Source organism: Sus scrofa, chromosome 4 (genome assembly GCF_054392235.1).
Source record: "Sus scrofa isolate SSC_HxYL_T2T_F1_AM1 chromosome 4, Sscrofa_HxYL_maternal_Yorkshire_Landrace_v2.0, whole genome shotgun sequence".
NCBI classification, from domain to species: Eukaryota; Metazoa; Chordata; class Mammalia; order Artiodactyla; family Suidae; genus Sus; species Sus scrofa.
The window spans coordinates 135,608,088-135,634,899 of record NC_139386.1 but is presented as its reverse complement, the minus strand read 5'-3'; the positions used below and the strand labels follow the sequence as shown (position 1 = coordinate 135,634,899).

At 43.6% G+C, this 26,812-nt stretch overlaps 1 protein-coding gene across 38 annotated transcripts in view; it reads right to left on the bottom strand.

Moving 5' to 3' along the window:
- The window catches only part of COL24A1 (collagen type XXIV alpha 1 chain), a 330,869-nt gene that overhangs the window by 122,970 nt on the left and 181,087 nt on the right, over positions 1-26,812 (bottom strand). For all 38 annotated transcript variants that reach the window (XR_014844919.1, XR_014844921.1, XM_085024166.1 and 35 more), the window contains 7 exons: positions 25,201-25,254; positions 23,939-23,992; positions 22,073-22,126; positions 13,196-13,249; positions 12,895-12,939; positions 12,734-12,778; positions 4,762-4,815 (listed from right to left, as the gene is read on the bottom strand). Coding sequence is in view for 36 of the 38 variants with exons in the window: in XM_085024166.1 (XP_084880292.1) it covers positions 4,762-4,815; positions 12,734-12,778; positions 12,895-12,939; positions 13,196-13,249; positions 22,073-22,126; positions 23,939-23,992; positions 25,201-25,254 (360 nt within the window). In the remaining 2 variants the exon portion in view is untranslated. The remainder of the gene's footprint in view (positions 1-4,761; positions 4,816-12,733; positions 12,779-12,894; positions 12,940-13,195; positions 13,250-22,072; positions 22,127-23,938; positions 23,993-25,200; positions 25,255-26,812) is intronic.

Below are 26,812 nucleotides of genomic sequence, written 5' to 3'. Positions count from 1 at the left end.
GAGGAGATGCGAGAACCAGACACACAGACTCTTCTCCTGATGAGAGCTGACAACCTGAAGGCTGTCCTAGTTCCCCAGGGCACAGGGGCCTCACGCCTGGTCTTCACCCTGAGCTCCACGTGGGGCTGCGGGGCTGCCGCTGCAGTGGCTCAGGGTTTACTCCGTGCAGAGGCTGCTGGCAAGTGCCAGACTTCAGTTCACAGGACTCCTCCGTGGCCACAAACTGGACCACAGTTTTGGGAGACACTTCATGACCATTTTGTCCCGCAGCGCTAGGAATGCTCACTCCCAGGTCTGGCAAATGTTTCACTGGTAGGCCACTCAGTGCGCATTTACTGGACTAGGCCTTATGAACAGCAGCTAAAAGTCTCTGGACCGCCTGTTTTACCAGTCCCTTATGGTCCAGGAAAATATTCCCTCTTGTTGCATCTTTCCATATCTAGAGTTACTCTATTACAATCACTAATCTGGTAAAGATAGGTAACTGTTCAAATTTCCTAGTCATCATTATTTTGTGGGAGGCTCAGTTACACATTTAATAATGCAAGAAACAATAACCTCATAAAACAGGCAAAATGCAAAGAATACAGCTAATAACATTGGGTTATAAGAAAATATTTAAGCCAAGTGCATCTCACACCAAACCAGTTTCTGAAAATGTCATCAAGACTAGGAAGTGGGCCACGTAAAGCAGCATATAGACCTCAGAATTCAGTATCCTAGTAGTCTGGTTACTGTCATTTAAATCTGCAAGTAAATTTCGTTAAGGCTTTGATATGACTGATACACATTCCAAACCTATCGAAAGTATAAAAAAGGCTGGTAAGTTATCATACTAGCTGAATACATATGTCTTGACCCATTGGGCTCATACCAATGGCAGACTGGTTGGGGTCATCTTCAGATCGTTACACGCACATGGCCTTGGGACCAAGAGAATCCTGGAGCACATCTTCCTATCCACCCTGGTGGGAGTCAAGGCCATAAATTAGTACTGAATTCCCTTGGGCAAAACCCAGTGAATCTCCGGTCGTCTGACCCAGTCTGTTCCACACCAGCCGCTGTTTATAAAGGGAATAACATGTAGGCATTGTTCAAAAAGTGCCCAGCCGAATTTCCTGTTAGGAGGCTAGGCTGATCACTTTTAGTATGATTTAATTTTTCCCAACAAAGGGGAGTCTTTAAATTTAAATATCCATAGCCTGATGTTAACTATACAAATCCATCCCATCATTGTGGGAGGTTCCCTTCTAATAAGCAGGAGAGAATTGATACCTTTATCACTATGTAATATCCCTCTTTATCCCTGATAATTATCCTTGATCTGAAGTTGATTTTGTCTGAAATATAACGATTCCAGCTTTTCTTTGGTTAGTGTTAATTGTTCATTCTGTCTATCCTTTTACTTTGAATATATCTATGGGTTTTTGTGTGCATGCGTGTGTGTGCGCGCGCGTGCGTGTGCGTGTGTGTGCGCGCGCGTGCGTGCGTGTGTGTGTGTGTGTGTGTGTGTGTGGTTTTGTTTGTTTGTTTTTAGGGCTACACCTGCAGCATATGGAAGTTCCCAGGCTAAGGGCTGAATCGAGCTGTAGCTGCCAGGCTATACCACAGCGCATGGCCACCCTGGATCCCCGACCCACTGAGTGAGGCCAGGGATCAAACCCTCATCCTCATGGATACAAGTTGGATTTGTTTCTGCTGTGGCCTAATGGGAACTCCCTGATATCCCTGTCTTTACATTGACAATGGGCTCCGTGAAGACAACACACAGTTAGGCCTTGCTTTTCTTTCTCCTCCGCCTCCGTTTCTCAACAGCACACCGAGAATATCGACATCTAAGTGCTTACTGACGAAGCTGGATTCATGCCTAGTGCATTTACTAGTTTTCTATTTGTTACCTGTCTTTCTTCCTCTCTTTATCTTTTTTTACCCCATTCTTTCTAAAATTAAGACTTTCACTTGATTCTGTTTTCTGTCTAATTTTAGCATATTAACTACACTTCCGGGGTGGTCTAGATTTACCATGAAGATTTTAACATCGGCTCTGGTTAGGGATGAACTCCTAAGTGACGTTATCTGGTTTTCCTCTCGCCTCTTTTCATCTTCTCTGCCGTTTCATCCTCTTCTACCAACATTTATTACGTGTGGAATTGCTTCAAAGTGCAGCCTTAGATTCCTTTTTTTCCCTTCATTCCTATACTCTCTCCCTAGACCAATGATTCTGATATTTTAAATTTCAGGATATAATTCCGCTTTGAGCTCCACATCTAAATGCAATCTTCACCTTTCTCACAGGCACCTCAAATTTAACATAGCTAAACTGACTTATAATCTTCCATTCTCAAAGCTAAACTTCTGTTGGTATTCTCAGCTCCAGTGAGTGATATAATTATCTCATTAGTTCTTCAAGCCACAACCTTAGGAATCATACCTCACACAGCATATCTATCTCCTATTCATTTCATCGCCTTTTAAATATTTTATATCTATTCTTTTCTCTGCTAACCAAAGCCATTCTACTCTTTTTATCTGGATTGTTGGAACAGAAAGCTGTTACTGGTCCCTTCCAATTTGGTTAGAGTGACCTTAACGAAACGATAACACAACCATAAATCTAGCCCTACCCCTTCCCATGACATTCCTTGGGTCTTAGGATGAAAATACAAATCCTTGGGAACAGGGCTCAGGAGCTGCCCTCTTCTGTCCCCTGCCTCCCTCCCCTCCTCATCCTGCACTTCCCACCTGACTCTGCCACAGCCACGCTGGCCTCCTTGTAGGTCTTCCAATAAATGTGGAGGCCTTTGCCCAGTTCACGACTTCTCTCTGGAATGGCTTTTCCCCATACACGCTTAAGCATCTACCGTCCCTCAGATCATAGTCAAATGCTCCTCCTCTGGAAGTTGCCCTAACTCCAGAGAAGGACAGTTTCTTATATATTCTCTCAGATTTGTCCAGGTAGCTCTCATACTAGGCAGATCAAACACATGAAATAAAGCCCATTATACCCATTATTGATTGATTTATATTTTATTTACCACACCCACTGACCCAATGACTTGAATGCCATTTCCCCCCCCACCCCTTTTGGCTACCCCTGCAGCATACGGAAGTTCCTGGGCCAGGGATCAAACATGAGTCAGAGCTGCAAACTCTGCAAACTAAGCCATAGCTGCAGCAACACCGGATCCTTAACCCTCTGTGCTGGGCAAGGGACAGAACCGGCGCCCCCACAGGGATAAGCCAGATCATTAATCCACTGCGCCAGAGGGGGCTTCGCTGAACATTAAGACTTAGAGCTGTTAAGCCACCGAGTCATTCAGCACAACAACACATCTTTTCTTGTATAAAGCCTAGGATATTGTCTCTGCTGTGGCCGTAGCTCAGATCATATACTTATCTTGACTTAAATGTCTTCTCTATCAAGATGAGTTTAATTCCATTTCACTTCATCTAATTGTACTGGCTGAATTGAGTACACCTGCAGTTAATGCAGTTTAACAGATATGCATTACGTAGACACAACACGCCAGACACCATTTCAAGAAAGAGGACTGGGAGGATTTAAGAAGCTACAGAATTTTTGGAAGAAAAAGATACTTATATATTTGCATTATTTTTAATCAAATAAATACTAGAATTGGGAGAGCAGGTTAGGAGATACAAAATGGAGAAAACTCAGAAGAACTTAGTTTGATAAAATCAACACCATACTTAGGATTTTATATTTAGAAAAAGTAGAAACAGAGGCCAATCTTTACTTATTGTTTGGCAAGTTTATACCCGAGGTTCACTATGTAAAGGAGGAAATGAACACAGTAGCTCTTTTGTAATTTCTAGGGTTGAACTGGAGCTATAGCTGCCGCCTACGCCTATGCCACAGCCACGCCAGATCTGCCAAATCCAAGTCGCACGTGCAACCTACGCCACAGCTCAGAGCAACACCGGATCCTTAACCCCCTGAGCGAGGCCAATATCAAACCCGCATCTTCTTGGACACTAGTCGGATTCATTTCTGCTGGGCTAAATATCTCCCAGTTAGCTCTCTGATTGTTTGAATTTTCCACTTCCTACTGGCTAAGTGAATTATGCAAAGGCCGCCTATCAACTTTGGTGTCAGCTGACCAGATCGACTCAGTAGTGTGTAAACCCCAGAAGCATGTTACTGCACAGCACATCCGACACCGTCAGCCAGAAGAGTGGCTGCACAGGCAACAAAGACTGTATTGTGAGAAGGAAGGTGTGGCAAGGAATTTCATTTTCACAATTCGTTTTCCATGGAAATTCTGTAACGGAGTCACATTTAGGAAACTGACGTAAGTTCTTGTATTACTGACCTAAGAGCATTTCTGTCAAGTTTCTACATTTTGGTCTATTGGATATAGAGTTTGGCTTCTCTATATGATCTCTTTTATAGAGTTGCCCTTACGTATGTGGTTGTGGGGTGGGGGGCAGTGTAATAGTATATGAATTCTAAGATTCAATGAAACAGAATTATCTCTTCGAAAACAGAAATGTGTGAAGAAAGTAGAAATGCGTGAAGTCTAAGAGTTCTAGACAAACAGGACCAAATGCGACTTTATGAAACCAGGAAGGCAACAAAAATTATATTCACAGCAAAATATTCATTCTTACAATTAGGCACCCATGATAAACACTGCTTTCAAAAACACACCAGCCACAGCACAACAGAGCAATAGTAACAGAAAGGAAAACATACGTTATGAGAAAAACACGACTGGACACATATGAAGAAAAACTTACCGGTTCTCCTGCAGGTCCCCTGTCTCCGGGACTCCCGGGGGGTCCAGGCAAACCCTGGAGAAACAAGGGCGAAGCCGGAAGGAAAAGTGATGCTTGACCATGTTTCAGTCAGCTTCCCTACCTCAGCTCTTCTTCAGAGCCTCCCATCTAATTTTCTGCCTACTTCTGTTCTTCGTTTTTCCTTTTGTGGTAAACTATGCGGATTCAGCACACACAGTGCACCACCATGACAGTATTTACGTGTGCAGCACTGCGTCACTGTGGACATTCACGCTGCGGTGCTATCATCACTACCATCTATTTTCAGAACCTTCTGTTTTCCCAAACTGAAGCTCTGTGCCCATTAAAAATCTCTTAGCCCCACCTCGTTCCTCTGACAACCACGCTCCTACTTTCTGTCTCTACGAATTTGACGACGTCAAGTACCGTGTATAAACGGAACCATACAGTATCTGTCCTTTTGTGTCTGGCGTTTTTACCTCATGTAACACAGCGTCTTCAAGAGTCAACACAGCGTCTTGCAACATGTGTCAAGACTTCCTTCCTTCTCACGGGGGAGTAATACCCCGTTCTATGTGGAGTCCACATTTTGTTTAGTCCATCCGTGGACACGTGGGGTTTTCTACCTTTTGGCTGTTGTGACTAATGCTCCTTTCCGCACTGCCGTACAAGTATCTGTACCTCTGCCTTCTGTTCTTTGGGGTACATGCCTAGGAGCGGACTGGATGGACTACATGGTAATTCTGGGTGTCACTGTTTGAAGACCTGGGCATACTGTTTTCCCAGCAGCCCCACGGTTTTGCATTCCTACCAGCACACGTAGGATTCCTATCCTCCACCATCCTTGCCAACACTGGTTATTTTCTCTGTCTGTATGGGGTGTGTGTGTGTGTGTGTGTGTTTCATAAAAGTCATTCTGGGTAGGAATTGATAGCTCAGTGTGGTCTTGATTTGCATTTCCCTAACGATCAGTAATACTGAGCATCTTTTCACGTATTTATTGGCCATTTGTATATCGTCTTTAGGGGAATGCTTACTCGAGTCCTTTTGCTCATTTTTGCATTGGGTTGTTTATTATTTTGTTGTTGAATTGTAGGAGTTCTTTATATCTACCTATATTCTCTACATTTAATCGCCACTCCCATAGAGTGACCAATATTTATCAACCAGAATTATTCTAAATTTTGATTCTTCATACTTTTCATATCAGTATTGGAAAGTTTTTCTAAATATCCTTGTGGTGTACGAGTAAGTATGACTTATGCCCTTATAACCGGCAAGACACAAGGGAGGGTCCCGAAACCCGATGCCAGAAACGAGCGTGCTGGTCCTCGCCAAGGTCTTTTACCCCCCCTTGCTCACACCGTGCCACCTGCAGCACCATGAAACTGAGTCTGAGGTCTGCGGACGTATTTCAAAATGATGCGTAAAACACGAGATCAAATTCCAGGTCCTCTCTGATCCTCCCAAAGATGGACTGAGCACGCACTGTGTCCCAGACACCAGGCGACCACTCCCGATAAATAAAATACCGCCCTTGCGGGTTTGCAATTGCCTCTTCTACATGGCTGACCTTGGGGAGTCTGGCAATTTTACAGTGGATGACAATTATCATATTTTATCATAAAATTAAAATCTAAGACAAATATGGTATTAAATTGAAAACAAAGGCATTCAAAATTCCTAGCAACATACAGTCTTCTGAGTTATAAGAATCAATGCTCTGTTTAAATTACATATGATTCTCTGCTCAGAGAAAGGGAAAGAAATATGTAAACTATTATGAACCCCCACCTGACTTCCAACAAGGCTGACTCCAATCCACGCTCTTCCCCTGTACTAAGCTGCCTTCTACGGATTCCCGAGAGAAAGCCCAGCGTCCGGGCCTTTCAGTTTCCAATGAACATCTCCAGTACGTCTGCAACCCGCTTTGTGAAATAAGCAAAGGCAGCACAAGCACGTGATCTCTACCGCTGCCCGTCCATGCAGGAGCGTGGAGACTGTGTGCATTCTGCTTCGTTGCTTAAAAATGGGAAATAATAGCACTGGTGTATTTTCAGGTCATAAAGATTTGCAGTATTTTCCAATAGCTCCTATCAAACCAATCTATATACAGAACCTATAAACCCAAGACAAAATATTAAAAGACTTGAAAGCACTGGACAAAGACTCAAAAAGGGCAGGAACTAGAGCAGCAGAGCCTACAGGTGAAAGAAAGGAATGGCACTAGGTGGGTTTCTGATTTTTGTATATGGCTTTTATCCAGAGGATAACCACACAGGATGGTTAAAATAAAGTAGGATCTTCAGTCTTCGTGGCATGAGTAATAAGAGGGTAGAATTTAGAATGACCACAGCTGCTCAAACGTGATAGAAGAAAGAGCCAGAGAGGGGGAGCTTCCAATTCCAAGTGTACACTCTGCTTGTGTCTCTTGCTGACATCTGAGGCACACACAGGCGTGGGGGACCCAAGGGGCCTGCACAAGGCTAAGGAACTGAACGGAGATCTCAGCAGCCACCTACCCACCACAGAGGAGAGAAAACCTGGAGCTTGACTTGCCCGGTTAACTGCCTGTTAATTTTTTTTTAAAAGCAATATTCTTCAAAGAAATATAACAGACTTTAGAGTCTCTACAATGAATCATTCAAAATATTCAAGACATTACTCAAAATTACTAGACTGGAAAAACTTCCCATCTTTATAAGAAGAGGCAATTAATGGAGCAAATTCAGGATTATACAGATGTTAGAGTTATCAGACAACGATTTTAAAGTAGCCAATGTAAATATGCTCAGTAATGTAAATAAAAATATACTCATGATGAATAAACAAATAGGAAATCTCAAAAGAGAAAGAGCATTTGTAAAAGGAAACAAAGAAAATTTACCAAACTTTATCCAAATAAAAATTATATATCCAAATAAAAATTAAAAATACACTATCACAAATACAATTTTATCAAAAGGGCTTAACAAGTTAATGAAGGCAGATTCAGATTATCCAAAAAAACAAAAATGAAAAACAGGAAAAAGAAAGACTGAAATAGGAATGAATACGCCCCAGGGACCTAAGGTAATCAAAATGACTAACATATATTTCCTTAGAATATAAGAAGGAAAAGAGCGGGGAAATTATATGGAATAAACTATTCGAAAAAACAGAACACTGAAAAGTTTCCAAGTTTAGTGAAAACACAAATTCACACACACACACACACACAGCTCAGCGAACCTCGATCTGGATAAATGCACAGGAAATCATGTAAGCACATCGCAGCCAAACTGCTAAAAGCCAAAGACAAACAGAGAATTTTGAAAGTAGCCAGAGAAAAATGACACTTCTCTGAAGGGGATAATGATGAAGTTAAGTGTGGCCCTCTCATCAGAGACAAGGCAGGGCGAAAAAAATGCTATGTCACCTTTTCAGGGCTGGATGGAAACAAACAGAAAAAGAAAACTCTGCTGATCCAGAATTTTATAGCTGGCGAAAATATTGTATGTATGTATACACATACATATAAGACTGAATCACTTTGCCGCATACCTGGAACACTGCAAGTCAGCTACACCTCAATAAAAAACGAGTGAACCAATAAAAAACGTACACACTACAGTGAAAGGAAAAGATCCACACCATCTTAGCAAGTTAAAGAAAGAGAATGGAGGTGGTGTGAAGAAAAACAGAGAGTTCATCATTAGGAGAGTCTGACTGCGAAACCTAAAGGAGGGTCTACAGGCTTCAGGGAAATGAGATCACTTAGAAATGCACATTTATAGAAAGGAATGAAGACTATCAGAAGGAGTAAATACATGGATAAATTTTAGAAACACTGCTTTCCTCCTAAATATCTCTAAAACATGTATTTCATTAATACCGAAGCAAAAATATTTGATTTATAATAAAGCAGAATTTTAACTCTGCAATGTGATGTTTATAGCACACACAAATGTAATAGATAAAACAAATAGAGCACATCAGACAGGTGCTGGTAAACAGGTGTTTATGGCTACAATGAACACTTAGCACTACTCTGTGAGCCTTAACAGGCAGTGCCAAGTCAGGACGCATATACCGTAACCTACACTGGAGGCTGGCAGGCCACAGTCTGAGGGCCAAATGTGCACCATCACCTGAGTTTGCATGCTCATTCCTTTACGTGCTGCCCCTGGTTGCCTGCAAACTATGACGAAAGAAACGAGCAATGAGGACAGACCACACGGCCCACAGAGCCTGTCACGTTTTGTGGCACTTTACAGAAAAAGTCTGCTGACTTCTGACCAGAATAATCACTTAAAAAGTAAAAATGAGGAGTTCCCGTCGTGGCGCAGTGGTTAACGAATCCGACTAGGAACCATGAGGTTGTGGGTTCGATCCCGGCCTTGCTCAGTGGGTTAACGATCCGGCGTTGCCGTGAGCTGTGGTGTAGGTTGCAGACGCGGCTCGCTCGGATCCCGCGTTGCTGTGGCTCTGGTGTAGGCCGGTGGCTACAGCTCCGATTCGACCCCTAGCCTGGGAACCTCCATATGCCGCAGGAGCAGCCCAAGAAATAGCAAAAAGACAAAAAAAAAAAGTAAAAATGAGAAGAAGTATAGCTATAAAGCCAATAGCTAAGTTAACATGGAGTTCTCAAAATTATTCAATGCCTAAAGAAGGCACTTAGCACCACCAGAGAGGAGAAACAGTCATAAAATGGTAGACTCAAATGCAACCGTAACAGCTAAACTTTTTAAAGCCTAATAGAGTACATTAAACTACAAAATATTCTTTCATTAGAAAAAGAAAAACCACATCCAGAGCAAGTCAATGATTTCAAGTAACTAAGTGGAAAAAACCATATCAACAGAAGCAGAGGAGTCAGTTGTTGCAAATGGTTCCAATGTATATGCTCTGGGTAGGAAAATGCTTGACATTCCCAGTAGACACTCTATCAATGACAGCTCTCAAAATATAATTGTTACTACAGAGTCTGAGGCACTGTCTTCCTGTTGAAGAAAGTTTGTCCATTGAAGGTATTTCCCTTCCTCACAAACATGAAACAGGTGTTCAGGAGAAAAAATAAAACAAGTGCAACCGCATCAGTAACTACAGCAGGTGGAAAGGAGCAAACACTGACTCCAAGGCAGAGGAATAAAGCAAGCTCCAGCTTTGAGACACTCACTTTAGACATCAGGACACAAACAGGTGGAAAACGAACGAATGTTTACCATGAAAACAGCTGGAAAGACGTATATACGTCATGTAAAGTAGATTTCACAACCAACAGTCTTAGCAGGAATATCAAGTATTACCAAAGACAACAGAGCACATTTTGCTGATAAAAGGTCAGGTGATTGGGAAGACAGACTAATCATAACGTGAATACTCTAAAAATAGTTTTAAAATACATTAAGCAAACTTTCATAGAATTAAAGAACGACAGAGAAATGCAAAATCATAGTTGGAGATTTAGCATCCCATCTCATCAACGGAAAGAATATTTACCTAACAATTAGTAAGGCAGGAACTGTTACAGTGCTTATACGACTTAGAGAACTGAAAACAGCTGCCCAGGCTTCATCACCTTAGGAACACAATGCGTCATGTCCGTCGTCTTTATTTCTTAACAGAGTAGAGCTGACTGACAGTGTGGAGGCACCTTCCGCCTCCCACTCGATCTAGGTGTGGATGGAAGGCAACAGCGCTGCACCAGAGGCAGACATTTGTCCTGTTTCCCTGGGCCAGCAGAGGATTATAAGCTACCATTTTCCACTTCACACACAGCTTTAGAATGACGACAATTTCGAGATGTCTCTGTTTCACAGATGAGGAAGACAAGATCCAGGTTCACCAAGACCACACAGCGGCTGCAGCACACACCGGAACAGAGGTCAATCTGCCCTCCAGTCAGTCTTCCTAGTTTACAGCCCTGCCTGCTGTTGACAGCGCATCAACGACTAGAGATACTGAGATTACTGCGCTGGGTCCAACAAATATTTGGGGCCATCTGGATTTCTTGTACTGACTGATCACAGCTTCCCTAAGATCTCCAAAGCTGTTTCAATTCCATCAAGACCAAGGTGACAACATATGCAAAAAGCCAAGTGAACCTCCCGACAACTAGCATTAATTCATGGTTTACTGTCATCCACTAGGTAACCTCACATTTCCGCAGTCTGTGAAACTGGTTGGTCATTAGCTGCGGTTATATAATGGTTCTAGGAACTTATCTGATGGAGGAAATCAAACAAGTTTTACATTTATCCAGGCATATCTGCGGGGCTGGAAATAAAGGTAAAATTCTAAGGACTGTCAACAATGTACAAATGAATAATTTTATATCTCTTGGCCTCACTTTTCTAAAACAGGAGGAATGTACTTGATGAATTTCACATTTCTCCACTCATTGCAACATATCAGTTTTGTATACAAGGCAGGAAAGGGGAAAGAGTCTAAGAAACACCACTTACACTGATATATCAGAAACTCAGATGATGGAGATTAATAAAGAATTTTCTTTGTGGGACGATTTTAATAAATAATATAATGTCACACACAAGTTCTTTCTCTAGATACAGTCATTTTTCTCTTCTAGGTCTCTGCTATTTCAGGCTGGACTTTAGCCAAATGTAGTGATGTTATTATGGGATACAACAGGTGGGGGCAGCAGATTTCATGAAGGGACAAGTAAATTCATGACATGAGTGATAATAACTATAGCAGCTAAACTTTTTTTTCTTGGTCTTTTTAGGGCTGCACCCATGGCATATGGAGGTTCCCAGGCCAGGGGTGGAATCAGAGCTACAACTGCCGGCCTACACCACAGCCACAGAAACACAAGATCCGAACCACGTCTGCCACCTACACCACAGCTCACAGCAATGCCAGATCCTTAACCCACTGAGCAAGGCCAGGGATCAAACCTGCATCCTCATGGATCCTAGTCAGACCTGTTTCCACTGTGACACGAAGGGAACTCCAGCAGCTAAACATTTTTGTCCTAGCCTCTTCTGACTCTTCACTCATAATATGTTTAAATTATGATCTAATTTTATAAATTTAAATTATATGTGTAAATGAGAAATCAAAATGACATTAAAATTATGATTATAAATGAAAGTAATTAGAAACCTATATATTTAATGTGCTCAAAATTATATACATGTATATCTTGCACACATGTGTTTATATTTATCTTTCTTAAAAACGCTTTTCTCGGAGTTCCCCTTGTGGCTCAGTGAAATGAATCTGACCAGTATCCATGGGGACTCAGGTTTGATCCTGGCCTCGCTCAGTGGGTTCAGGATCCCGCGTTGCTGTGGCTGTGGTGTAGGCTGGCAGCTGTAGCTCTGATTAGACCCCTAGCCTGGGAACCTCCAGATGCTGCGGGTGCAGCCCTAAAAAGACAAAAAAAAAAAAACAAAAAAAAAACCACTTTTCTCCCTCTCAGTTAGTAACAGCAACCATAGAACTTGCATCTCAGGGGAAAAAACTATATAATTCTGAGATTTTTTTTTTGATGGTAGGAAAATACTTAGCCTTATAAGATATTAAAACTCTTAGAGCAGTGCCGTGGGAAAACACAATCACGCACACATGCGACCACGCACGCAGCTCCTCGCTCCAAGGGCCCAAACGACACTCGAGCTGAGTGAAAATGAAACCGGGCAAGAAGCCTCAGAGTTGTCTGCTAGGTTGGCTCTATTACTGCTCCAAGTGCACACGATGCCACATGGCCTCGAGGCGACACGGACGCAGAGGAAACCCCGTAACGCCGCGGAAGTCACGTCCCGGCCGTCAGCACCGTTTGGACACAGGTGCGGAGAGCCCTCGACGGAGGAGAAGCAACTGCCCCACATCGGACACCGGCCCGACGACCCGACGAGGAGAAGAGCTTGTGTTCCCTTGGCCTCACACACTGAGGACTGAGCAGCAGCTGCTCAGACACTGGAGGGGATCTCATCTGCTGGGGGGGTGAGTGTTTCACATTCCTTACCGGCTTCCCCTGGAGGCCTCTCTCTCCAGGGCGTCCGGTCTGGCCCTGCGAAGAAAGAAAACGCCCTGGTCAAGGAACTCCCTCTGCAAATGCGAATTGCACACCAAGGAGGGCGGAAGGCTTCCCCGCTCCCCGCCGATGGTCGATGTTTTACTACTGACCGTCAGCCCGTGCGGCCCTCTTTTTCCTTGATGGCCTTTTTCACCCTGCAAGAGTCAGCACCCAGCAAGTTAGCAAGAGTGGGAGCTGTGGTCTTTCCGCACTAGCGCACCCCACACACCACAGACGACAACAGGAGCATACAGCTCAGGAAGAAGAAAACTTTCTGTGTGTAGAGGCCGCTTCACGCCTCGACTAAGAGAAAATTTAGAACCATACTTTTCTAAGGAAATAGGTCAGTTTTTAGACGGGTAGGACATTTTATCATTTCACTCCGTAAGAAATGGGAAAATCAGGGTTTACCTTGGCGCCCTGGACACCTTGTTCTCCTGAGAGACCCTCGGGTCCTCTTGGTCCCTGTAGATGGAAAAGTAGCCTCTTGTTAACTGGAAACGTCCCTTTCCCGCTGTTCCGCATCCTTACAAATGGAGACACGGCACAAGGTTTTAGTTGACAAATGCCCTTTACTTGTGTCCCTGCCGTGGACACGGTAAAGAATACGGTTGAGCATATGCACGAACCCATGTGCATGGGAAACTGGAACCAGGGTTTTCCAGAATGAACGCTAAATAGCAATCGGATGGCTACAAACAGCAGGTTCCGTTACTGAGGAGTAACTATAATACAGGTCTGTCATCTGAGTATTTTGTTCACCTTATCACTTATTCTACAGAAATCCAGGAGTTATTTTGAAAACAACTCTAAATTAACTTTAAAGTGGCTGGTGTGTTTGTCTCTTCAGCCTTAAGTTTTACATTTTTGGAATGGCATTCTTTCCATTACTTTATTAGAAAATGAATGCTGACTGCATTGTTCTGCTCTGAGCACCCACTTGACCTAAAAAAAGGCAAGGAGTACAGAAAAGGAGTAGAAAATGCTACTGGGAATACTCAAATCTAAATTTAAACTTATAAGCTAATTTGCTGTTAGTATTAATTCAGTAATTAGCTGTGAGGAATCATTAGTTCTAAAGTCATAGGCTAACAAAAGGATGGTATGTGTTCCTTGCCGAAATTATAACTGTCTTTGGAAGAACTTAAAGTCGCTTTTAAGGGAGTTAATTCGATTCTACAACCATTGAAGCAGAACTCAGCCCCGCAGGGCTCCTGGGCGCAAATGCCTGTCTGTGTCCCCACTTCTTGTTCTTAGGAAATGGGCCTCATTCAGCCACCACCACCTTCCCTGAGTTCCTAGGGGCGCGTCCAGACAGCTGCTGATCGGGGAAGGGAGGGGATGCAGAGACCAGGGAGGAACAGGCAGGGGCAGCTTAGAGTCCTTCCTTGTCCTTCTCCCGGGCTCAACTGCACCTTAAACCCCATCGCCCATAAGCTGAAGATTAGGCACCCTGGGGACAATGGCCTGTGGGCTACAGATTATTAGCACACGATGTTTTCAGGAACTTTCCTAGCTCGTTCTCATCTCTGATCCATACACCCTCTTCACAAGCACTGCTATTCTCGGCAGTAACCTGGAAGACCCCCAGCGAGACCAGGCCGAGACCCCCGACAGCAGCTGGGATGACGAAGCTCCCCCAAAGGAAGAATGCATGTGTGTCCGATCCTGATTCCTGTCTCAATACCTGTTTTTCTCCTCCTCGCAATTCTTTCTAATGGAGGCCCAGTCTTTAAGGCATTGGCCTGCTGTGGCCCCCTTTGCCTGACAAAGCAATGAAGCTGTTTTTTCTCCTTTACCCAAAACTCTGTCTCTGGGTTTCAGTTCAGCACCAGCAGACGGAGGCCGAATTCCAGCGACACCATTAACTGAACAGCTACTGAAAAGGCACCGCACAGAGTGCTACGTGAGATGAGGCAAATCATACAACTAAGTGTGATGCAGGCAGAGAGAAGTGCTGAGGGCCCAGGGCTTCAAAAGAGGGCGCGAGCGCACATGAGTGTAAAGGGCTAAGATACTGACCGGCAAAGACGGTCTCGAGGAAAGACTGCAGACAGAGAGACGGCACGAGAGAGAGAGAGAGAGAGAGAGAGAGGGTGCCGAGGCGGTCAAGATGACACCCGAGGATGAAAACAGCGGAAGACTGGTTTGTTCAGCCGAGCTATGGATTTTATGTATTTAGTATTTCTGTACTAAGAAATCCCTGTGGAAAGACCGAGACTTAAAGGCGAAGGGCTGGCACTGATGTTGGAATCAGCAAGACGGCGGAGGTACTGGCGGTTCTACCCATCGGAAGGAGCCCGGCCGCACGGTCCCCTGTCCCCGCCTGAGGCCGGCGGGGTTCGGCGTCACAGGATCAGCAAGCTGCTTACTATAAACCACCGGCCTCCGGGGGGCTGCATCCTGACCCTCCTGGGCACGTTGTTCGGGGCTGAAGACTCCTCCCTCCTCCCCGAGGCTCCACGCCGCGCTGGTCACGGCAAAGCCGGAGCCGGGGCTCTAGCCCCCGATGCTCAGTCTCCGTGACACGTCCCCAGCCTGCTGCCCCCACCCCGCCGCCAGCCGCCCCGATGCCCTAGAAAAGCTGGCAGCCCCAAACTAAGTCGTGCTGTGCAGAACCCTGAAGGCCAAGTGGAGGAGCATGGCCTTAATTTCATAGACAAATAACTTTCAACGCGTGCTATTTCTTCAGCAAGCACTGACTGAGTGCCTCCTGTAAGAGAGGTCCTGTTTTAGGCCCGGAGGATATGGCAGGGAGAAGAAACAAATGCCTGGCTTCATAAACAAGCAAAAGCACGTATTTACAGCTACAACATGAAATGACCTGGGCTAGTCAAGAAACCGAGGGAAAATAAAGCGGGTTAGGGACTAGAAAGAGTCTGGGGGGGACCCTCGTTCGGATGGGGTGTCCGAGACAGGACAGGGGCCGGGCCTGAAGGAGGGGAGGCTGCGGGCTATGCTGGCAACTTGGGGAAGACATTCTGGCAGGAGAGACGGTAACTGCAAGGCCTGGGGTGGGGGCGTCCCAGGAACGTCCGACAGTCAAGTAACTGAAGACGGAAAGAAGGGTGACGTTTAAAGCGCAAAGGCCCCAGGACCTCCTCGGATAACCGCCTCTGTCCTCGATGCTCAGCGGCCTGTACGATTCCCTCTCTCTGGCGCCTTCTGGCCTGTTTCCCTTTTCCTGTCGTGTAAGACGGCACCCTGCTCGCTTTTTGGAGTAACAACAGAACGTGGCTGGGGAAGCGTGAAAAGGAAGGTGAGGTTAGCACTCAAGATCTAGAAATGTCCACTGGTAATTAGGTACTTAGCTCCTTGGCAACACAAAATTCCTGTCTTTCTTGGATGTTTGGTTAGTATGTACCCAGTAGAATGATGAAAACATTTACATAAAAACAAACTGGAAGCTAAGTTCCGGGTGGGAGGTGGGGAGCGGGGCGGAGATGGTGGGGTTGGCTCTAGACCGTTAGCCACAATGAGACAGACACCTCCAAGGCTAGTGCTAGAGACTGAGAAGTTACTCTGCCAGGTTTAATGTTAGCAGCCTAAGCAGAAAGCTTCAAAAGGCCCCCAAACACAGAACAGCAATTAAAAAAATTTTCAGTCATTTGGCCCAAAGGTGGTAAAAAAAAAAAAAAAAAAAAAAAAAAAAAAAAAAAACCTCATTTCTTGAATAAAATAAGATTAAGTGGTTGCCTAGATATGTATGAGAAAAGGCTGCACGGAGCTCAGGAAAAAGTCTTGTGAATAACTGCCAGCTTCTGCCTCGGCATTTAGACCACCCGCCGTCAAGGCTGAAGGATCTAAACCCTGCTTTTTAAGATGAAGAAACGGAGGCCTGGAGACACCAGTGAGTGGTCTGAGTCACGCAACGTCTAATGTTCAAAGACTGAAGAACTGTGCTTTCTGAAGTTTATAGTATTTTTTTAAATGTTAGAAATAAGTGAGAGCTAATCCTGTCAGTAAGTGAATAGAGTCACTTTGACACCGGGTGTAGAAGCTATCTCTGGGTTAGTGCCAACGGCTTCTTTGACCCTGAGACTAAACCAGCTCAGGACGAGCTGTAAAAGAGTAGAAAAACGGGTTATAATAGGCACCTGATTGGGTATAAAGCTATTTTTTTCTAATACCTGCCTTATATCTGATTATCTATCAAGCCCTTGAAGAATACACTCCGGCTAGGCTAAAGAAAACAACAACCAATCTTTCCTTTGTCCTCTTTTGCTAATATCAAAGTCGGCTACAGCGAATGGCCATTAGGAGCTTCTAAAAGCTAGACTCAAATCTGAAGCTCAGCTGCATCAACTAAAACTGCTTTGCAAAGTATCAAGTATTTGAATTATAGGCAATAATCTTAGAGTTAACCAAATTCATGAATAACCAGTATAATACCAAAGGTATTAAATGATAGGAGACAGAATCACTATTCCATATAAATGCTACAATCAAATTAAATAAACTATGACTAATTAAAGCCTTAACATACACTGCACACTTGTTTATTTAGGAAGATTTTATGGGCATTCCAAGCCCATCTCTGTAACACTTGAGTTCAAGAAACTATAAATGAAGGAAACGGCCCTTATTCACAGAACAAATGTCTTTCTAATTCAATCAAAATATATTGAGATTTTGGAGTTCCCATTGTGGCTCAGCAGTTAGCAAACCCGACTAGGATCCATGAGGTTGCGGGTTCAATCCCTGGCCTCGCTCAGTGGGTTAAGCATCCGTTGTTGCCATGAGCTGTGGTGTAGGTTGCAGACACAGCTTGGATCCCGCATTGCTGTGGCTGTGGTATAGGCCAGCAGCTGCAGCTCCAATTAGACTCCTAGCCTGGGAACCTCCATATACTGTGGGTGCAGCCCTAAAAGATGAAAATATATATATATATTGATATTCAATCAACATGTATTGATTTTTTTCCTTTTAACCATATCTGTCTTTGCTTGACCTCAATTCATTTTATTTTATTTTATTTTTTTGTCTTTTTGCCTTTTCCGGAGCTGCTCCCTCGGCACATGGAGGTTCCCAGTCTAGGGGTCAAATCGGAGCTGTAGCCACCGGTCTACGCCAGAGCCACAGCAACGCAGGATCCGAGCAGCATCTGCAACTTACACCACAGCTCACGGCAACGCCAGATCGTTAACCCACTGAGCAAGGCCAGGGATTGAACCCGCAACCTCATGGTTCCTAGTCGGAATCGTTAACCACTGCACCACGACAGGAACTCCTGACCTCCATTCACTTTAAATTACTCAGAGGCTTAAGTATTTTCTGGCTCTTGGCTAGTAAAGCTGGAAAAAAAATGTTCCCTTCAACAAAAACTGATATTATCTTTGATTTTGTGGAAACTATCTTTTGATTCTGATTCTTGTTATAAACAAAGTTTTTTTTCAGGAGAAGAAAAAGCCCTTCCTCGTCCCCTGGAGTCCAGGTGCCACTGGCGTGGAGCCTAAATGCAGATCCTGACAGCCGCGTTCCCAGGGGACATGCATCTCCTCGAAGAGGCCACCGTTCGGAGCAGGCCTACCCAGTCTGCCTCTTGCACAGAAGGTTGTGAAACTGCACAAATTTCTAATATAGCCATTTCGGTCTTTTCCGCACCACAGTCAGAATAAGCAATTACTCAGTCGTATGCCCCCTATCACCCATCTAGACAACGGTATGCAACCCAAGGTTGTCTTGCGATCAGGAGTTCCCGCTGTGGAGCCCTGGGCTAAGGCTCTGACTCTAGCAGCTCACGTCGCTGCGGAGGTATGGCTTCCATCCCTGGCCTGGCACCGTGGGTTAAGGTTCTAGTGTTGCCGCCGCTGGGCCTCAGATTTGAGAACCCTGGCCAGAGAACTTCCATATACCATGGATGCAGCAGAAAAAGAAAAAAAAAAAAACAGTTGTTTCATGATCAAAGGCCCAGTTCGTGGGCAAGAAAGGAGATAAGGTCAGCTCTGCTGTGGGTGTCACCTCTCCAGTCAGGGGAGCTGGACAGAGAGGCATGTACTGGAGAGAGAGTGAGGTGGGTTACCTGCCCAGAGAGAGACGGGAGGACACCAGCTGAGCTGGTACTGACCCCTGGTGACCTCAAGTGCTAAGCCACGATCTTTCTGGACCTGCAGTGGAGACATCGCTGGCTTGTATCGTGGACGTGAGGAAAAGGACTGAAGCACAGAAGTTCCCATTGTGGCTCAGCAGGTTAGGACACTGTCTCTCTGAGGATGCGGGTTCGATCCCTGGCCTCCCTCAGTGGGTTAAGGATCTGGTGTTGCCACAAGCTGCAGCGTAGGTCATAGAGACGGCTTAGATCCAGTGTTGCTATGGCTGTGATGCAGGCCTGTGGCTACAGCTCTGATTTGACCCCCTAGCTGGGAACTTCCATACACCACAGGTGTAGCCCTAAAAAAAATGGTATTATATTAATTAGCTTTGGTATATTACATTATTTCACTTCAATTATTCCTTTAGTCAAACTTGGCAGGCGAAAAGAAAAAAGCTTAAAGTATATAGGATAAATAATAGTATCTTAATTTATGCCAACTCTCTCATCTAAGAATCCTAAACTATATAAATATTTTCAGCCAATTCTGTTACCTTTTTCAGATCTAGAAATGGCAGGATTATATGACTTTCACATTTCCTGATGTAAGCTGCTTAGGCTGCTTCCTGAGGTGGCACTGTTGCTCGTCTCAGCTTTCCTTATTCTCTGTCAATCTGCACGATGCTTCCGAGATACTGGACTGTAAGTCAGTAAACGATAAAGTCCATGGGGTCCAGATCTGGAAATAGTTACCCTGAATCCTCCATGATACTAGGAGAGGGCCTGGCAGATGTGGGAAGCTGGCACCTGTTAGAGGGAGGGATGCGCGTGGACGGATGGGCGGGAGGCAGATGCGCAGGCAGGCTCCCTGGGGCGTGGTCTCCCATGCATGATGGGAACATGGTCACACCTGGGAACAGCAAGCGCGCAGGAGCACCGGTCCCATAAAGATAGTTCTGTGTGGCCTCAGGGCAAGTATGCCAGCTTGCTGTCCAGCTCTGTCGTGAAAGCCCTGCGAGTGTGCTGGAAACGCTGACTCCCTCAGGCTCTGGGTAGCCGGGAGGGGCTGGGGCACGGGAACGCCCCACCAGACACCGTTTTCATTTACCTCAGCAGGCTGCGCATGTGAGTGAAAACCATTAGAAAAGATGTGTATTACAAACCACATCCGTAGCAGAGAATGGATTGATGGGAGAAGAGGCTGGGAGGGATAATGCTATGTTCTTAACGTCACGGTACTATTTTCTTTCTCAAATATTCTGGTCTTCAGCCCCTTTTTGTATTCCCAGCAACCATTTATTACCTGAAACTTTCTCTGGTAAAGAAAGCACTTTTGTACTTAACAAAGCTCTTTTTTTTTTTTTTTTTTTTTTTTTTTTTTTTGTCTTTTCTTGAGCTGTTCCGGCAGCATATGGAGGTTCCCAGGCTAGGGGTCTAATCGGAGCTGTAGCCGCCGGCCTACACCACAGCCACAGCAACGCGGGATCCGAGCCGCGTCTGCAACCTACACCACAGCTCAAGGCAACACCGGATCCTTAACCCACTGAGCAAGGCCAGGAATCGAACCCGCAACCTCATGGTTCCTAGTCGGATTCGTTAACCACTGCGCCACGACAGGAACTTCCAAAGCTCTTATTTTTAAACAAGAAGCCCTTGTTTAGAAAGCACCTGTTTAGAAATAATTATGAAAAACCATGTGGAAGAGAATCAGTAATAGGCATTTGGAGGGTGAGAGGAGGACAGGCCCTTGAGGAGGAGACAGTTGAAGACAAAGCGTCAGGTCAGGGAAGAGGAATAAGAATTGGCCCAGAGATCACAGGGAGGCTAGGAAACTGGAGAGAGTGTGAACTTTCCGCAGGACGTCAGACACAGCCCGAGTGGGTCGGAACCTGCCTAGGCACACGGCTTATGCCTGGATGACGGACAGAACCGCAATTACTTAAGCAACGAACCTTCTTTCTTTTTCATCTGTCACAAAACCGGCTGAACTTCCCCACGGCGAGTAATAGCAAGTTACGTGGACACGTCCGGCCTGACCGAGTACTGAAGCCTGGCAGGCTGCAGACCGTCTTCCACCACTTTATATTTTATGATTAAACCTCCTTTGGGCTAAAACAGATGTCACCAACAGGCTTATTCACAGCCTGTAACTCCATAACCCAGAAAGGAAAATAGTCTTTCAGAAAAGAAATGATAGCACTGAAAATTCTCCCTCTTTCTTTCATCTTCACCTAAAACCCAGCACATGAAATCACAGTTATTTTAAACTGGGCACGATTCTCCCATCTGCCAACGAGAAATGGCAGTTTGCATTTTTTTTTTTTTTAATTTGTTAGTTGGAGGCCATGTTTTTAGAATTGTTAAATACTTTCTTCACTAGCCATAAAAGTCAGGATAAAGCTAAGGGAGAAAACCAGGTTCTTAAAGCCCACAAATTAAATAAATCAGGAAAAAACACTCTACTGTTCAACAGAGTCTCGACAGGCGTACGCTTTCGAGTCAGACACACGCAGTTTGAATCCTGGGTGGACCACGGACCTTGTCTCCACAGCTCACAGACCTGAAACTCTCTGAGCCCTGTTTTCCTCGATAGCAATCTCTGAGATAAGTGGCTCCCTGACTTAGCGTGGTTTGAGTATCAGCTGAGACAGCATATGTAAAAGTGCTTGGCACAAGACAGGCATGCAATAAATGGGGGTTTTTCTTTCTTTGGAGAAAGAAAAAAAGGATTTAATGTTTAGAAGAAGCCTTAAAGAGTGAAAGCTTTTTAATTCTCACGCACGATTAACAGACAATGATTCTATTATCTCCTATGCGCAGTGAATAACCTACTGGCCACCGTGTGAGGCCCATACCATTCCGTGTCCTGTTGCGGTCACTTGGCCATGCTGTTACGACCCCTGCCATACACATCTCTTGTGAGTAGAAAACTAATTGATTTAAAACATCTTCACATTCACAATTCTCCCAAAGAAAGAAACTGAAAGATGGGAATAATAAAAGAAGAATTCTCTATCAAAAAGTGAAATTTCTAAAACACAAAATGGAACAAAAGCATGGTTTTATAAGTACAAAGGTTATGAATTACATTTGAATGAATGCAGGAAGGTCATCTAATGTAACGACAACAAGGGAAAACCCAACGCCGTCTAAGCACAACAGACGAAGCCGCAGGGTTATTTTTGCAGAGCCCGTCATCAGCGCGTCATCAGGGCATCGTTCCGAGGTGAATGTGCTTTACCGATCAGGTGACTTACTCTCCGTCCTTTCGGACCTGGACTCCCAGGCGGACCTCCTGCCCCAACACGACCCTGCATATGGTGCAAGTGTAAACATCATTACAGAATTCACAGGGAGGTCACCAGAATAGCAGTTATAACCCTTCTTGTGACAGGTCAGGTCATTCTACCTGGGATTCTTTTTTTTTTTTTTTTTTTTGTCTTTTTAGGGCTGCACCCGCAGCATATGAAGTTCCCAGGCGAGGCACCGGCCTACACCATAGCCACAGCAGTGCCAGATCCTTAACCCACTGAGAGAGGCCCGGGATCGAACCTGCATCCTCATGGGTACCAGGTGGGTTGGTTAACACTGAGCCACCGTGGGAACTCCATTGGGAATTCTTAAAATAAAGTTGGTCAGTCTCCTTTGAGAATATGCCTGAATTATTAAACAATTACCATACTTCCGTCCCCCAATATTCTGCTTTTGACATATTCTACCATTTGGAGGAATTTAACGTCTAGGTGTTTCCATCCTGATCAACGGATGATGAATGTTTAATATCACCGAGCATGTAGTTTTAGGAGGCACTCATTTGCCTGGTCCATCAAAGGATCTACTCTCGCAAGATTTCCTCGTCCTTATTCCAGACACTTCTAATCACCCATCACTTAAAAGTGGACTTTCTTGGCGTTCCCACAGTGGCGCAGCGGAAACGAATCTGACTAGGAACCACGAGGTTGTGGGTTCAACCCCTGGCCTTGCTCAGTGTGTTAAGGATCCGGCGTTGCCGCGAGCTGTGGTGTAGGTGGCAGACACGGCTTGGATCTGGCGTTGCTGTGGCTGTGGTGTAGGCCGGTGGCTACAGCTCCGATTAGACCCCTAGCCTGGGTCAATATGCTGTGAGTGCTGCCCTAAAAGGACAAAAGACAAAGAAAAAAAAAAAAAAAGACTTTTTTCTTTTACCATGAAAATGCCACAAAATGTTCCAAATTAAGATGTCACAAAAAATAACCTTCAATGAAGACTAAGTTGTTATTTATGACAAAGTCAGTTATGATTGTTTTCGTACCCGATAGTCTCCAATAAAGACCTACTTAGAAAACAAAATGTATTTAACTACATAACATTAGGTAGATAAAAAGAGTAAACTTTCACAGAATTAAAATGCCTCTTACTTGAGTAAAGAGATGGGCAACTGTGCCTTAAATCAGTCTTCCTAATTTTAGAGTCAACAACCCTCCTATCAATACTGGGCTTAGCTTCAAAACACTGGGCTGAAACACTGGGCTTAGCTTCAAAATGGAAGCTTCACAAACCAGCACAAAGTGTTTCTGATAACACCTCGGCCTGGGGGATCACAACGGCTGATATTGTTCACATTTAAATTCACAATAACTGTAAAATTCTGATAAGAAAACTTTCCTTAGAAATAATATTTCATTATCTTTCTGCAAACACAAGCGGAGTCTTTTCAAAACTCAATTTTTGGTTAATAAAGGTGTATTTTCTACAAATCTTATCTGTTTGTGAATATCTGCAAATTTCCAAGAACTTGGAACTTGCATTTGTGCTTTGTTTATACAATCCATCTTACTTGTAAGGTTGATTACTAATTCTGTTTTCTTATATGTGGTTATTCCAAAGAGAGTTCAAATGTTTTGCAGTTTTAGGGTGTAAATTCGTAGTCTTAGCAGTGAGTGGTAAACAACAGAGCAAGTAGCAGTGAGGAAAATCAAGATCCCAGGAAGTATTCAAGGTGGCCCTGCACTGACCGGGGAGAGAAGCAGCCTCTGTTAACACAGGCATGATTTAGTCTGCACAAAAACACAGCCTAACCAAGGTCATGGATTAAAATTTAAACAGCCCTCTTAGAAAGGAATATAAAGTCTTTCTATACTTACAGGTAATCCCAGTGGACCCATGGGTCCTGGAACCCCAGGAGGACCCGGATAGCCCTATAATTTAAGTAAAAATATAAAAGACAAATTCTCCATCATATCTAATTATTTTCATTGACGACACACCAGTAAATTATAAAGAGTAATTAAAAATGATAATTTGCTAATATCTCCCTCGACCGTCCAAGACATAAGACACCACAGGAGATGTTCCACAGACAGACCAGAGAAGTAAAAACGGGCTTTCCAGAGAAGCTGCTTTACTTTTATTAGAAACTCTGCCCAGAAAAGAAATCTGCTGGCTAGAGTCAAGTATTATAACCTCCTGAGAAGAGAATGTTCATCTGACCTTTCCATAGCTTGCGCTATGCTACAGAGTATGTCATGTTACACAGACAGCAGAATCATTTCATCTTCAGAGGTCAAGGAATTCGGTAATTAAGAACTACGACTGTGTACCAACACGCTAGTCTTCAAATTTTAGAAGGAGCGCGACCTTTGTGGTATCAACCATATTGAAATGATTCAGAAAATGTCTTCGGAGGTAATAATTCCATAAATTAATTAGCCTTATGGCTGTATTAAATTTCCTAGTTGACAGAAATTGGAGATAGGTAAAAAATTAATCTTGCAGTGCTTTACTGATGATACAGAAGTTTAAACCGAAGAAAAACTTAGGTACAATGAATTTGTGGATAGTATCATGTGCCACCAGATCCATCACAACATATTTTCTGAAAGCTAGATTCTTCTACTGAAAATAACTGTTTGTCCTAGCTCATACCACATTTAGAAACTCTCATAAACTAAAAACCTGCAACCTAGACAGAACTTTTATCAGCTATTACCATCTTAAAGGTAGAAGAATGAAAGAGAAATTCTAGATTCTCATCTTTCATATACCAAAGAATTACAGTGACCACAGACTCATGGAAAAGTGGCAACGTTAATATGCACCATATAAACCATAAGCTGTAAGAGAAAAAGAGAATCCTAAGTGAATTTTCTTTTTCATTCACTTAAGTGAATTTATGATAGTTTAATTCTTCTTTAAAACGATAGATCCATTTGAGCAAGCCATCGGATCTGCGTGCTTTGTAGTGCCAATCAGCATCCGAGTGGTAAACTGCTTAGAAGGGAAGACTATTCTAGTAGAAATTTACTACAAAATGATGTTTTTAACTTGCTTAAATATCACTCAAGGCAACTCCATCTCTGGGATGCCTTAACCTGGAAACTTATTTTTCCAATCACGAAGCTCTTACCATAGCACCCTTGTCTCCCTGGGGACCTACTGGGCCTGGACTTCCTCGCTGTCCCTTTTAAAAATAAAACAAACAAACAAAACCATTGAGGCATGTTAATTAGTCACAAATGAGCTAAACCTAGATTGAAAACTCATCCTGTCAGTAATTTTTTAATTTATAAATTTTGTATTTTTACCCTGAAGTCACTAGCTTTTAATACAATAAAAATCCTCTTAAGATACTTTCCAAGCAATACAATATTAACATCTTATTACAGTGAGGAAAATAGAAATTATGAATAAGCAGGATTTAAAATTGAGCATGCATCATATGCTAACATTTTGCAAGTAGAAATTCTTATAATTTTGAGAGACATAAAATGTGAGAATAAAAAAGTACGAAAACATAATATAAAAATTAACTCCATATGTAACCACTGAACAAAATTTTCTTTCTGTGGTCTGCCCGCCACCAGTAGGCATAATCATAACAATCCAATATGCCACAGCAGATTAAATTCTAAAGGGATTCACATAAAAATTCCAAGAATTTTCAAAATATTAATGTAGACTCTTTAACCTAACACAGAAATTTCTAAATCAAAATGACAAAAATTACGAAATTCTTTGAACTGAGGTCATTTTACATTTGAATCTTGTTAATAAAAAATCAGTACGAATATATTGACTACTTTTAATGGACTGAGAGTTGGAGGAGAGAATAGAAATTTGACTTAGACTCCACCCTCAGGTAAGTGGAGACATTAACGAAGATGAATTAATTGAAGGACAATTACAGTTCAAACTGTGTGATGCTTATTCTAAGACCAGGAAGGGGAGAAATCAGGTAGAACTGGAATAAAATCTGGGAAGACTTTGTGGAGGGTGGGGATTTAATTGACTACTAGAGTTTGGCTTGGAATAGACAGAGGGAAGGGGAGAGGATACGCTAAACAAAGAAAACAGGAAGAACATGAATAGGAACAAGTACATAACAACTGAGACAGGGGAGCAAGAGAGGTTAATACTGGGGAGCATCAGGACACTTGCTGGATGAACTAAGTTAAGGCAGTTCATGCGGTGCCTTGACAGCAAAGCAGAGGAGTTAGCAGGCTTCAACAACAGGGAGCTAATAAAGCTTTTTCAAAATGCTTCTTCGTGATCCACCATAATTAGCCTTCTGGTTACAGCACGTAGGCTGGATTAGAGACAGAAGGGGAAGGTCGGGGCAAGTATGATGTGGTAAATTTAAGATCAACTAACAGGAGCTTTGGACTGACTACTAAAAAGGGTACCTCACAGAGAAGAACGTCTCAGACCTGCTAAAAGACGAGACACAGAGGATGGAGGAAGAGGGAACTGCAGAGACGGGTTCATGCTTTCCTTCACGGAAGACTGGAAGAACAGAGCCAGGTGTAAGGCACACAACTAGACAGCGAGATAACCAGGAAGAGACCAGTTTGGATGTGGGAAGAAAAGGATGAATTTAAAAAATGTTAGTTTGACTTAAAAATTTCCAATGGAAAGAACTGGAATATTATCTAATTTACTTCCAATCCTGGCTCTATTTAATTATTCACAAAGAGCAGCCTTGCATACTAGACTAGCACACGAGCATGCGTGGTATACTA